Here is a 13,134-nt window from a genome sequence, read left to right as displayed (position 1 = left end):
AAGTCACAAAGTAAAGTGCACCACCATGAGACCTTACTTTAAGAGGACCGTACAAATCAGAATGCACCAACTCCAGCAAATCGAGCTTTCTTAAAGGCGGATGACTCTAAAAAGAAACTCTTTTCTATTTATCGGCTAAGCAATAAACACACTTCTTCAACTTTGCTTGTTTTACTCCATAAAGCAAATTTTTCTTAGCCAAACTATCAATCCCCTTCTCACTCATATGACTTAACCTTCTATGCCACAACTCTGATGAAGCATCATTCTCCACCAAGTTTATCAAGCTTTTAGAAGTAGAGCCCTGAAATAAATACAAGTTAGACAGCTTGTCACCTCAAGCCACAATCATCGAACCTTTAGTAAGCTTCCACTGGCCATCACTAAGTGTATTAACATAACCCTCATCATCAAGACTTTCTACAGAAATCAAATTCAGGCAAACATCTGGAGCATGCTTGACATTATTGAGAACTAGTTTGGAACCATTGTTACTTTCCAAACAAATCGTGCCAATGTCAAATACTTTAACTTCATCATTATTGTCCATTTTCAACATTCCAAAATTACCTGGAGTATAAGAAGAAAATAATTCCTTCTTAGGCGTAACATGAGAAGTAGCACCAGAATCCACAAACCAGCTAGACTCATCGCGAACAAGATTAATGACATTCTCACCACAAGCAACAAGAAGATCATCATTAGCAACAACAGTAACACGATTTTCATTATCGCCTTTTTTCTTTTGTCGTCTCATATCTCTTATACTTGTAACAATATTTCATGATATGCCCCTTTTTATTGCAATAGTCACATGTAAGATTCTTGAATTTGGACCTTGACTTGCTTCTACTTTTATCTCTACAATTTGAATCTCTGGGCTTATTTCTTCCCCTCTCTTCAGTAACCAAAACATTAGAGTGTGAAGATGAAGAAGATGAGGCCTGAGATCTTCTTCTTATCTCTTCATTCAAAACACCACTCTTTACATATTCCATAGTTACAATACCACCAGGAGCAGAATTAGTCAAAGAAACTCGAAGAGTTTCCCAAGATCAGGTAGAGTATTAAGAAGCCAAAGTCCCTGAATTTCTTCATCGAACTTTACACCCATTCCGGACAGCTGGTCTAAGACACCCTAAAAATTATTAATATGATCAGAAATAGGACTGCCATCTTTATGCCTGATATTCATCAATTGCTTAAGCAGGAATAACTTGTTATTTCCAATCTTCGAAGCATAAAGTGTCTTGAGCTTGTTCCACAAACTTCTAGCATGTGTCTCATTCACAATATGATTTCTAACATTGTCTTCAACCCATTGTCTGATATAGCCACAAACCTGTAAGTGCTCAAATTCCCAATCCTCATCTGACATGGATTCAGGTTTAGTAGACGCGAACACAGGTAGATACATTTTCTTGACAAATAGAAGATCTTATATCTTGTTTTTCCAAGTATGATAGTTACTACCATTCAAACACACCATCTTACTCATATTTGCCTCCATCATTCAAATCGACAATCAACAACAACCAACGCTTTGATACCACTTTGTTGGGAAAGACGGGCACACAATCAAAGAGCCCGACAGGATAGCAGCGGAAAATACCCAAGACTAAACTTTTTCTTTCAACTTGAACCAAAAAGAGACAAGCAAACCAAGCAAAATAATGATATGGGGCAGCAAGTAACTCAACCAAAATGAAACAAGACAAGAATAAAGGCAATCACACGAGACACAAGAGTTACGTGGAAAACCCTTCAGTGTGAAGAGTAAAAAACTACGGGACCAAAACCTCCACTATAATCACCACCAAATTGTTACAATATTGTTCTCCAAAATGGCCACCAAACAAGTGCCAAACAACACGCAACAATACATACACCACAACACCAAAACAAGAGAGTAAAAGAAGTACAAATATAAAAAACATAGCTGCTGTTCAGAGATGAAAAACAGGAGCTACAGGCCACCAAATCAAGCTCTGCCAATTCCTAATCAAAGATCGAGATGAGAGGAACATGCATTCCAAAAATCAGCTCAATCGGACAAGAAACGAAGTGGGAATCGCAGTTTAAAGATGACTGCTGTGGCTGGATTTTCTGGGCGAAAATCTGCACTCTCTGATCCTTTTTTTGTGTGGCTGCAGAATATTTTTCTGTGTATGTTCAGAATAAGACCTGAAAAGGTCAATATATATGCCCCATATAATTGGGCTATGGGCAAAGTGGGCTGATCCAATAAATTGGGTTACATTTTATCCACATAGAAAGGAAAAAGGCCCATGACCCAACAAATTTAGCGGCATTTAAGTAGTTATAGTTAATTTTAGAGCAAAAGGAAAGGCGTCGAGGTTCTTCATAATTAAGGAAGGCTAGAAACTTAGTGTGATGATCTTGATCATAGGTTGAGCTAAAATTTGAAGTTGATGGATTTAAGACTACAATCTTTTAAAGATATTAGATCCCAAAGTAATAATTTGTGCTTAATTAATAAACTGTTAAATACAAATATATAGTTTGGTCAAAATTGTTGAGTTCAATCTAATCCATAATCGAAAGGCTTGCTCTGTCCATGATCTTGGTCCTCTACCAAAACAGTGTTTCTTTTACAATTTAATTGTTTCCATCAGTATGGTGTCTTCAACTTTTTTAATCTTATTCTTTTACTCAAATGTATTAGTATTATTTTAAATTTTACTACTCAAAAGGCAGAAAGTTACCACTTTAGTCCTCCGTAAGTTACTATTAATGAACGGACTGTACTGGCAAATTATAAGGCATTTTGCATAAAGTATATTCAACCAGTATAATGATTGTAAAAATGAGAAAGCAAAAAGGAGATATGATGGGGGGGTGCGAGTGGTAGGGGAGGGACACCCCCTCATGCACACACGTGTACAAATATATTCATATTTTACAGTAGTAAAGTGGATTAGTCCATGAGGTAGTCAAGTAAAGTAAGTAACTAGTCCAAAAACAAAGAGCAAGAACAAAATTCCAAGAAAATTATTACTGAATTTTGTATTTTTGTTTATGTGTCATGGTTACAGCAGATAATATTGATGTGGGGTTCTTTTCTAGTTATGATGATTATTAAGTTGTCAGATATATACGGTAAAGTGAGATATAAAATTGCAATACGTTATATCATCTATTTAATTAAATTGTATTGATTACGTATGAGAATTCTTTGTGCTCAGACATCACACACGATGCAAGTTACAACTAGTCGATTTCGATACTTGATTATTACTATATTATAATTGACATAAAAGATAGTCCATCTTTGAAGGTTGCTCAGGCTAGTTTTGGTTTTACATATTTTCAACTTTCAAGGATTTGAAACTGTGTTTTAGTATTCCTTCAACAATACATAATATAGTTGGCCACTACAATTTTTTTTTTTTTTTTTAATCTAGATCAGATAATGCAAAATGAATGTGATAAATAACAAAAATATGGTCTACTTTTACACTCTACTTTAGTGGTTGAAAGGCAATCCAAGTCCAAGTCCATTGTTTGTCCCCATAGTTAAAGAACATGATGGGTATTGCCAAGGCCTATTGACATATCCACATTAATTTGGTTCAGATGTATTATATATCTATATCCATATAATACTAGCATTTATAATAAAGTATTTATTATAATAGCTAATTGATTCCCCCCTTCTTTACTTCTTGCCAGGAAAGTTGTGGGGATCTTGGGTAGGAATATAATAAAGTATGCAAATTCTCTCATTTAATAAGTTAAAAGGCGTTGATATCAAACATTCTGTCTCCATTGCAACTACATATTTAAATCGAGATTAGTTTATACAAACTAATAAACTAGTCTAATCATCTTTACTTGGTTATAACAGGTAATTTAGCATGTTGTTTTAGTTTACAACTTTTATATTCATGAAAAAGTTGTTCGTAAATATTTTTGGAATGATGACAATATCTTTTACTATCTGGTTTATACTAGTTAAAATCATGCAAATAAAGCAATATAGTTTTTGGCAAAGTGGGGACCTTTGCAGGTCTGAAATCTGATGTCTGAATGCACTCTTATTAGGCCATGGAGTAAAACAGGCACAATTTTATTCACATGACGTATATTTCTCCTGTTGTTCCACTTTGGGCCTCAAATTTTGTCTAGGGTTCTTAACAGTAGTGTCCTAATCCCCCCACCCTCTTATTCACATGACGTATATTTCTCCTGTTGTTCCACTTTGGGCCTCAAATTTTGTCTAGGGTTCTTAACAGTAGTGTCCTAATCCCCCCACCCTCTTTGGGTGTGGTTAATGATTTTGGAATAAAAAAATTAAAAATTATACAAATACACAATTTATGTTTCCAATATTATAAAAAATGAACAAAGATGTGGCTATATATAGTGAATTTGTTTGATGTTCAAAGTCCACTTGAGTATGGGCCAAACAAAGATTCGGGTTGAAGCTCACTACGTAATATCCCAATCCTCTATATCCAAATACTCAGCCTATTAATTAGAAAACTTACAACATAATCTCTATGAGATATTAATTTGAATATATCCATCAAGTCTACAATTTTGACCTTTTTGTTAATGGATTTAATCCATTGATTTGTAGTTTTCAAGAAAAACATATATTGTGACACGGAGGTTTGGTGAACATGTTGAGATGGCCGAGTTGGTCTAAGGCGCCAGATTAAGGTTCTGGTCCGAAAGGGCGTGGGTTCAAATCCCACTCTCAACATTTTTAATTTGTTAAATGTTTTTCCTAGATTTTTGATATAAATATGATGGTTATTATGGAACTGGGAAAGTAATGACATTAGTAAACTTTTCTGTGTGTTTGAGGTGGTTCTAACTGGGTAATTTTTTTTTTGGATAAAACAACATAAATCCCAACATTTTACTATAAATTACTCTCTCTTCCTACTTTTATAATCGTTACATAAAATCTCAGATATGATACATTAGTTAACGTCATGATACATTAGTTTATGATACATTAATAAATTTTTAATTATGGTTTAAAACGAAAAGAAACGGTAATTAAGTCTATATTTGAGCAATTAATGCACTTAATTAAAGAAACTGTTGTTTAAATTACATAATATACGTCATTTAATAACTTATGATAACAAATATCGTAAGTTTTCCTATTATGTAAAGACTTATGATATATTGTATCATGATAACAAATATCTCATTTAATAACATTGAGTTCATGATACACTACAATTCATGACACATTACATTTATTTGTGGTTACTAATACATTATTATATTTAATTTGGTTAATACTTTATATGTGTAAAAATTATCTGATACATTGTATTAACAGCTAAATATCTTATGATACATTACTTTATATATGTAAATACAACAATATTATATCTACTATTGTATTGTTAATTTTAGTTTTTGATACATTAATTATTTTGGTTAAGATACATCACTATAATTAAGTTTGCATTATACTTGACTTATTTTTGAAAATATCTGATACGTTATATAATTTACATTAAGTTGTAAAATTGCAATTAGCTTATTTGATACATTGCTGAAGAGTAAAATATCCTTTGATGCATAATAGTCTAACAGATGAACGAAAATTAATTTATAGAAATTGTAATAAAAACAATTAAAAGTTTTGCTTAAAGATCATAGCCATTTTGTCCAGAAAGTTTTGATATTTCAATCTATTTTTACGAAAATCAACGTTGTTCATGTCATAATGAAATGGTGAAAATTAAAAAAGAAAGTTAATGATGGAAAGATGGAGTTGTTAGATCTAATTGAGTAGTAGATAAGAACATGGCGAAAATGCAAAAGAAAGTTAATGTAAGTTGTAACTTGAATGTTGAAGTAGAAGATGAAGATGAGAACATGGTGAAAATGGAAATTCAAAATGTGTGAGTTGAGAAAATCATGGGATATATTTCCTCATTTTTGGACTTGATTTGTGGCACAATAAGAGGATGTGGGTGAATTTTTAAGATGTATCAGAAAAGAGGTAACTATTTTAAGTAAAAAAAAAATTTCGTATTTAATTTAATTGGATGAGATTTTAAGTAATAATAAAAATTTAAGGTGTGGTTATAAGTAATTTATCCAATTTTTTTAACTGATACAACATTAATGTCAAAGTATTGTTCCAAGTGTTTGGCAAGTTCCTATTATAATATACTAGTATGTCACTTATATATATATATATATCCGACTTCTAATTTATTATTATGTTTGTTCCATTTTATATGATATCGTTTGATTTGACATTGTGATTAAGAAAAAAAAAAGACTTTTAAAATATGTGGTCTAAAACAATTTTTAGATATTTGTATAATCAAGGGTAAAAAGAGAATATTAAAGTTAAATTGTTATCAATTATAATACGATGACGTTTTTGGAACAGACTAAAAAGGAAGAAGACGGGACTGGAGTCATGAAAGATATGATGCAGTTGCCAATGCCATTAATTTATACAGTATTCCTTGGTGTTTATTCATCACAATTCATAATACATTTTTCGATCCTTCCTTTTTGATGATATAATTGGTGCCTCTATTATTCAGTCAATAAAATCAAAATGTGATAGCTAGCGTAATATTTGACGAAAGCATCTTTCAGAAAAGGATGGACCTAGCTAGAGCTAATGTTTCATCACTTAACTTAATTAACAGCAAGTTTATTGAAGTTTTCATTAATGCATTTTGCCAACAAAGTGAAAAAAACAGCATCTGATTCATGTTACGTTCCCAACAGGAGAAAGCATTAATAGAGGAACTAAAAGTATGCATGCATATATTCCCCCCTCTTTGCTCTTTTTGCAGTACTGACAACACAAACACTGGATACTAAATAGGCGATTGCACGTAATTTCAAATTATCATTTAAATTTAAGTTAATTTAAAGTTAAGGTTTTGATTTGAAGAGATTATCCATATCATTTCAACTTTGAACTTCAAATTGCATGGACCAATGACCCTAATTTTTGTGAAGCACTTCTCACACTTAGCTTTAATATTTTTTTTAAAGCAGCAATACTGTAATTAAGAAAACTATGAAGTATTATTGCTTATTTCATACCAAGTTTTAAAAGATGTTCAAACCATTATGTTTCTTTGGTATGTTATATGTGTGTGTGTGTTTTTTTTAATGAGATGCATGTCCCTGGAAGTATCTCTTAATTGACTGTATGTAAGTTTTACTAACAATATGTCGCAACTACTTTTACAAAATTCTGATAATATATATGTCGACATTATTGCTTACCCAAAATATACGGGATAAAGAAGAATATTTTGTGAAATTATTTTGTCACATCTTTTACATGGGTAGTAGTTTTAACAAATAATGAGATAAAATAGTATCGAGATTAGTAATTATTACCTTAAATCACACTAAATTTTATTTCAAAATTATTATCTTTATGTCACGTAGCAACCGATCCGTCGTGGTTTTATTACGAACAAAGGGTATTCAGCATTTTGTGTCCAGAAATTCAATCATCTGATCACTAGCTGATGCAAAATAGTAAATATGTGGTCATCAAATCAAATTCTATGTCACTTCCCAACTGTCTTGAGTAAATTCTTACAATAAAGTCATGCATGCATGCCCTATATATTAGCTGCTAGCCTCACACAGGAAGTTTGGAGCTATGATTGGTTGGGAAGCTTCTCCTTATGCTTCTCCATACTTCAAATTTCATCATCATGCTCCTTATATCGTATCAAAATTATTTATCGTGATTTCTAAACCGACTAACTAAAGACCCTTCTAATTAAACTTTGGTGCTCTCTTTATCACATCAATATTTGAGAGGTAAAGGTTATCAAATAGTAAAATTCAGAAGGGTAATTAAGTTACTATAATTAAGAGAGATCTTAATATAAAATAGAATGTGTCAAAGTTAAGAATGCGTTTCGATATCATGTCTAAATTATTCTTGAAAAACTAGCTAGAAACGCCGTAAAGGTATCGACGTACAAATAAAATAAAGAGAGATTATACCTTTAGACATAAAGATAAAATTGTCAAAAACACCTATTAAATAATACTACATTCAATATTTTTTTACTTGTTTACTTGTCCGCTATACTAAAAATAATTATTTATTTATCCATTTTTTGAACACATTAAGAAGAAGAGATTTTTTTTTTTCTATTTCACCGTTAATACCAACTCCTCGTTCCTTGAATCGTTTTGAAATGTATTATTCATGAAAATTATAATAAAATATGCACTGCATTTATTTATTTTTTAAAAATAAAAAGCAGAATCAATTATAAACGATTAAAAGTAAATGGATGAGTAATATTTTTGAGTACTTATTATGTATCTTCCCAGCACCCAACTTCTCCTTTGTCCACTCTGAGAAGCTACAAACAATCACATCCCATTAATGTTTTAAAACCACTTTCACATTCTTTCTCTCCTCCCTTCGATCCTTTTTAATTTTCACTTTAATAAAAGAATATAATCTGGTTATAAGTATTTGTCACTTTAATTTTATTTTATTTTTGGTTTCCCATTTATTTTGTCTAATTTCACGCTTACTGATTCAAGAAAGCTTACTGTAAAAAATATGTAATTTAAAGAAGAAATGGGTGTAATTTAATTAATCAAGTGCCCTTTGTAATTAATAGTAATATCAAATAATTTTCTTAATGTGTGCGCTAAAACTTAAATTAAAACGACAGATAAAATGGACTAGAGGAAGTAATAATCTTTCCTTTTCGAAATTAAGCAGGAAGAAAAAGCTCATAATTGGAAAATAGTATTCCCTGTCTCAATCTATATGAGATAGTTCGAATTTAATTTTGAGCATCAAATTATTTTATTTTGACCGTGAATTCGAATCTAATTTTTTTTTCTTATTTGAGTTTCGAAATATGAATTATATCATATAAATATAAATTGAAACGAAGGTAGTATATAGGCTAGAATACTTGCATAAGTACAAGTTGAGATTCTTGAAATAATACCACATTTATATTTGCAACCACACAAGAGGCCCTTATATATCTCAAAACAGTGGGTTAGAAAAGATATGGACCAAAAAGGAAAATGTAGGAAGGATTATTTAATGTTGAAAAGAAAAGGTCTTTAAAGCTAGGCCCTTTAATTTATTAACACCACACATCTAGCTAGCTAGAAGATTAATTATTAATTAAATATATATCAAGGGTGATTATGGTGCTGAGTGTAGATGTAATCAAGGTGAGCTTCTGCAAGTACCCTTCTCTTCAAACATTCTCCATCTTCTTCTCCACATTCCTCCACTCCCATCAGCTTCTACAACAAATCAAAATAACAGTCGAAGAAATTGTTAACATAGTGGACCCTAAGTAAAGTCCAATTCAACTTTAAAAAATGAAAATTGTCCAATCAAGTCAATTCTCTCAACCAATGTACGTGTGCACGAGTACTCTAACACCAAAGGTTGTCCGAAATTATCTAGACATATGTAATAGTTGGTTCAAAACAGACAATATCATGATATACTACGAGTCCAACAAATTTGATGCGTGAACAATTTAACATAGAGGCCCAATAGTGAGTAAACAAAGAATAAATAATATACTTCCTCCTTCCAATTTTATGTGTGCTCATTTCTTTTTCGATCCGTCCTAAAAAAAAAAGTCACCTCTCCTTTTTTTTTTGTGTGGTCATTCCCATTTTATGAGTCCCGCTCCTCGAGAAAAGATAACTAAAAAATAAATATACTTGTTGTTGAAAAGATAACTAAAAAATAAATATACTTGTTGTTGAAAAGATAACTAAAAAGTAAAAATTATGATACGGTCAAATAACGAGACAATGAAATGAGACCGAGGTAGTACGTATTTGTCTCTGATATCATGATTTAAAAAAAAAAAAAGTTCAAAATCATGTAACGAAATAACATGAAACAGATTATAACATGTTGTGAAGCTCTGAAAGAAGAAGCAAACGCAGAGAAGAAGAGAAACAGGAGATTACATCTAGGGAATCAGTAGTTTCCATCTCCTCAAGTGAATTATATAAAGGAACACTCAATTTTCCATTGATCTTTATTACCTCCTCTTTGAGTACTGAAATAAATTAAATCAAAATTAGTTCCATAATTAATTCAATCAATTAATAGGACAGTGCAAGAACATAACCATTACCTTCATTATTTCTGGTTGATAAGCAACGGGAAGAGGATGCTGGTGAAAAGAAAACAAACAAGAAAATGAGAAATACAAGAAAAGATGATATGCTTAATTGCTTCATCGTGAGTAGCAAGTAGTAGTAATTTAGGCTTAGTAAATTATTGGTTTGATAATTTTGAGAGTAAAGATATAGTTGTAGAAGTTGAGGGGTTGTAGAGAGGAAACGTGTCTTGTATATATAACATGCAAAAGAGGCGCACTAAAGAAGTTTTTCTTTTTTAAGTTTCACCGAAGAGCCTGAGTTTTGTGCACGAATTGTTTGTGTATACAATATTCTATATCATTAAGTAAATATAATTTGTTATTATAGGTTATCTAATTTTTTATTTTTTTTTTGCATAAAAATAAGAAAATAAAAAACCTACAATAGCAGATCAAATTTTTGTATACAATATTTTATACACTCACTCACGTAAATAAAACTTAAATTCTTCATGGAATTGCTACTTTATAGTACTATTCTTTATACTATTCTGTAAGATAATCTTGGTCCCACACACCCATCATCTACATTTTTACATTCCATGCATTCTCATGTGACAAACACCCCACTGTTATCTACATTAAAGTTTCTCATTACAGTATTTTTCTTTTAATTTTCTCTTTAATATTCGATTTTGTATTAAGAGTTGATCAAATTCTAATTATGCATGTTAGGAAATTTTAAATCACATATTTGAAAGTAAAGTATTTTTTAATAAAAATGATTCAATACCTAATAAAATTCGAATATTCAAATATCTTTGAAATCTTTAATTAAGAACGATTGAATATTTATCGCTCCACTATTAACTTTGTTGGTCTCTCAATTATTATGATACATTTTGAGGGGGACGAAAAGAAGAGATCGTCTAATTTTTGTTCAGTCAATGTCAGTGTATAGTAATCCACCGATATGAGTTGTGATGCAGTGGTGGGATTGCTCCATTCTTAATCAGAGATCTCGGGTTTGAGCCCTGCATATGGAAAAAAATTCTGTTGGGAGCGTTATCCCCTTAATGGGTCCTATAAATGCGTGATTCAGATTAGTCGGAGCTTCAATGTAGATACCAAGCACTGAATGAGAATAAAAAAAAAGTGTATAGTAGTCCAAGTTGTAAACATTTAATGAGTCCAAAATTCAATGCGGTTGACAGCATCTATAAGTCAACCTTTTGGACATGGCTCTACACACCATTTACATCACTAGTTACTTCTCTTTTCCAGCTTTAATGTACTCACTTCTATCTTGTTTTTAAGCACCAACTTTCACTTTATAAAGAGTTAAATTAGATTTGTGACCGATAGCTTAAACTCAATAAGAAATGAAGTATAAAAAAGATTAAAAAAGAAGTTTTGAAAGAACTTCTAATCACGAATTAATAAATCTTAAGCATTCCACCATTAATAAGTTTGTTTTATTATTGTACAACACTGCGATGTCTTTTCCCTAAAAGACTAAACTAATGTAATTATATATGTATAAATTAAAAAGTATTAAAACAAACCATGCAAGTACACAGAACTTCTTTTTAAGAATTAATAAATCTTAAGCATTCCACCATTGATTAATTTGTTTTATTGTACAACACTTTCGATGTCTTTTCCCTAAAAGACTAAACTAATGTACTACCTCATTTACATTTTATGTGTCGTAATTTACGTTTTAATCCGTCCTAAAAAAATATCATTTTTTTAATTTAGTTATATTATTTAATTGCATAATTCCTATTTTATATTTAGTAGGTCTCACTTTATAAGAAAAGATAATTAAAAAGTAAATTTTAAGAGAATAATTTAATAAATTTTACAAAGTCATTATTTATTTCTTAAATTTCGTATCTAATTAAATAGCAATACATAAAATGAAGAGAGTAATTATATATGTATAAGTTAAAATATATATTAAAATAAACCATGCAAGTACATAGTAAATTAAAGTCATCTGCAAAGCCGCATTTCACATGAAAGCAACCAATTATTTGGTGGCAACTCCCCTGCCCCCCCTCCCCCCACCCCCTCTCCCCTCAACCCAACCAACAGAGCGTTCACATACACATAATAAATTTTGTTTTTATCATATAACTCTATTTATAAATTTATCAAATACATAAAATATTTAGCTCGAAATTCAATTTCTAATTTAGTTGTCTATTATTATACTCCCTCGTCTCAAAACAATTGAAATTTTTTAATTTTTGAGAGTTAATTTAACTGATTTTTAAAATTAAATTAATTTATATTTTAAAATTAAAATTTAGATATTAAAAAGATATATGAAATGAACTGCATATAAGTTGCAATTTTTCCTTTTTCAATATGATTAATCAAAATATTTTAAAATATTAATTAAAATTTATAATATTTGACTTTATAAAAAGAAAACGTACTAACTATTTTAAGACGGAGAAAATATACTGTTTTCATTAATTAATTTAAAATTACCGTAGAAATGGATATTACCTAGTTCTCCATTATCACACCATACTTTTACGAACCATATGCACCATTATTTATTACTCCACAAACAGTGGCAAGATTTACTGTCTTGGGAAACGTTATTTCTTCGTCGACCTACAATTTGCAGTTCTTTAAATGTATTCTGTTTACGTAATAAAAGTAGCTGAAATATTATTTTTAGTAAAATGACTGTAAAAAAGTTCTGTTTTAAAAAAACTTTTCATAAATTAAAAAGGGAAAATGTTCATACAGGAAAAAGTTAGGAAACAGCAGCCCCTCCAGCCTTTGTCTAGAAATTATATGTACGTAAAAAAATATATGTACATAAAAAGTGGTGTTGCAAGTAGCAACTTTTGAGAAATTAATCACTAATTTCTTGCAAGAAAAAAAAAGATGTGTTAGCAACTTTTCATTTCAAACGAATAAACAAAGATTTGTTAGCAACTTTTCATTTCAAACGCATATATTCGTTATTACATGATCTTTGAGAATATAATGGGATTTGATAAGGTTT

The 13,134-nt window shown here is 30.5% G+C and overlaps 1 protein-coding gene and 1 non-coding gene across 2 annotated transcripts; one reads left to right on the top strand and one right to left on the bottom strand.

Moving 5' to 3' along the window:
• Positions 1-4,648: 4,648 nt before the first annotated feature.
• Positions 4,649-4,729, top strand: TRNAL-AAG. Its single transcript has one exon. It is a non-coding gene; the product is annotated as a tRNA-Leu (tRNA).
• A 4,225-nt stretch (positions 4,730-8,954) lies between these two features.
• LOC107874649 (putative phytosulfokines 6) lies at positions 8,955-10,493 on the bottom strand. The gene is made up of 3 exons (XM_016721410.2): positions 10,137-10,493; positions 9,967-10,058; positions 8,955-9,279 (listed from the first exon to the last, which is right to left on the bottom strand). Exons 1-3 carry the CDS (start codon positions 10,240-10,242, stop codon positions 9,166-9,168), a joined length of 312 nt encoding a protein of 103 aa, XP_016576896.1. The 5' UTR covers positions 10,243-10,493; the 3' UTR covers positions 8,955-9,165.
• Positions 10,494-13,134: the final 2,641 nt, after the last annotated feature.

This window comes from Capsicum annuum, chromosome 6 (genome assembly GCF_002878395.1).
Source record: "Capsicum annuum cultivar UCD-10X-F1 chromosome 6, UCD10Xv1.1, whole genome shotgun sequence".
In the NCBI taxonomy this organism is placed as follows: domain Eukaryota; kingdom Viridiplantae; phylum Streptophyta; class Magnoliopsida; order Solanales; family Solanaceae; genus Capsicum; species Capsicum annuum.
This window is presented reverse-complemented; position numbering and strand designations above follow the sequence as displayed.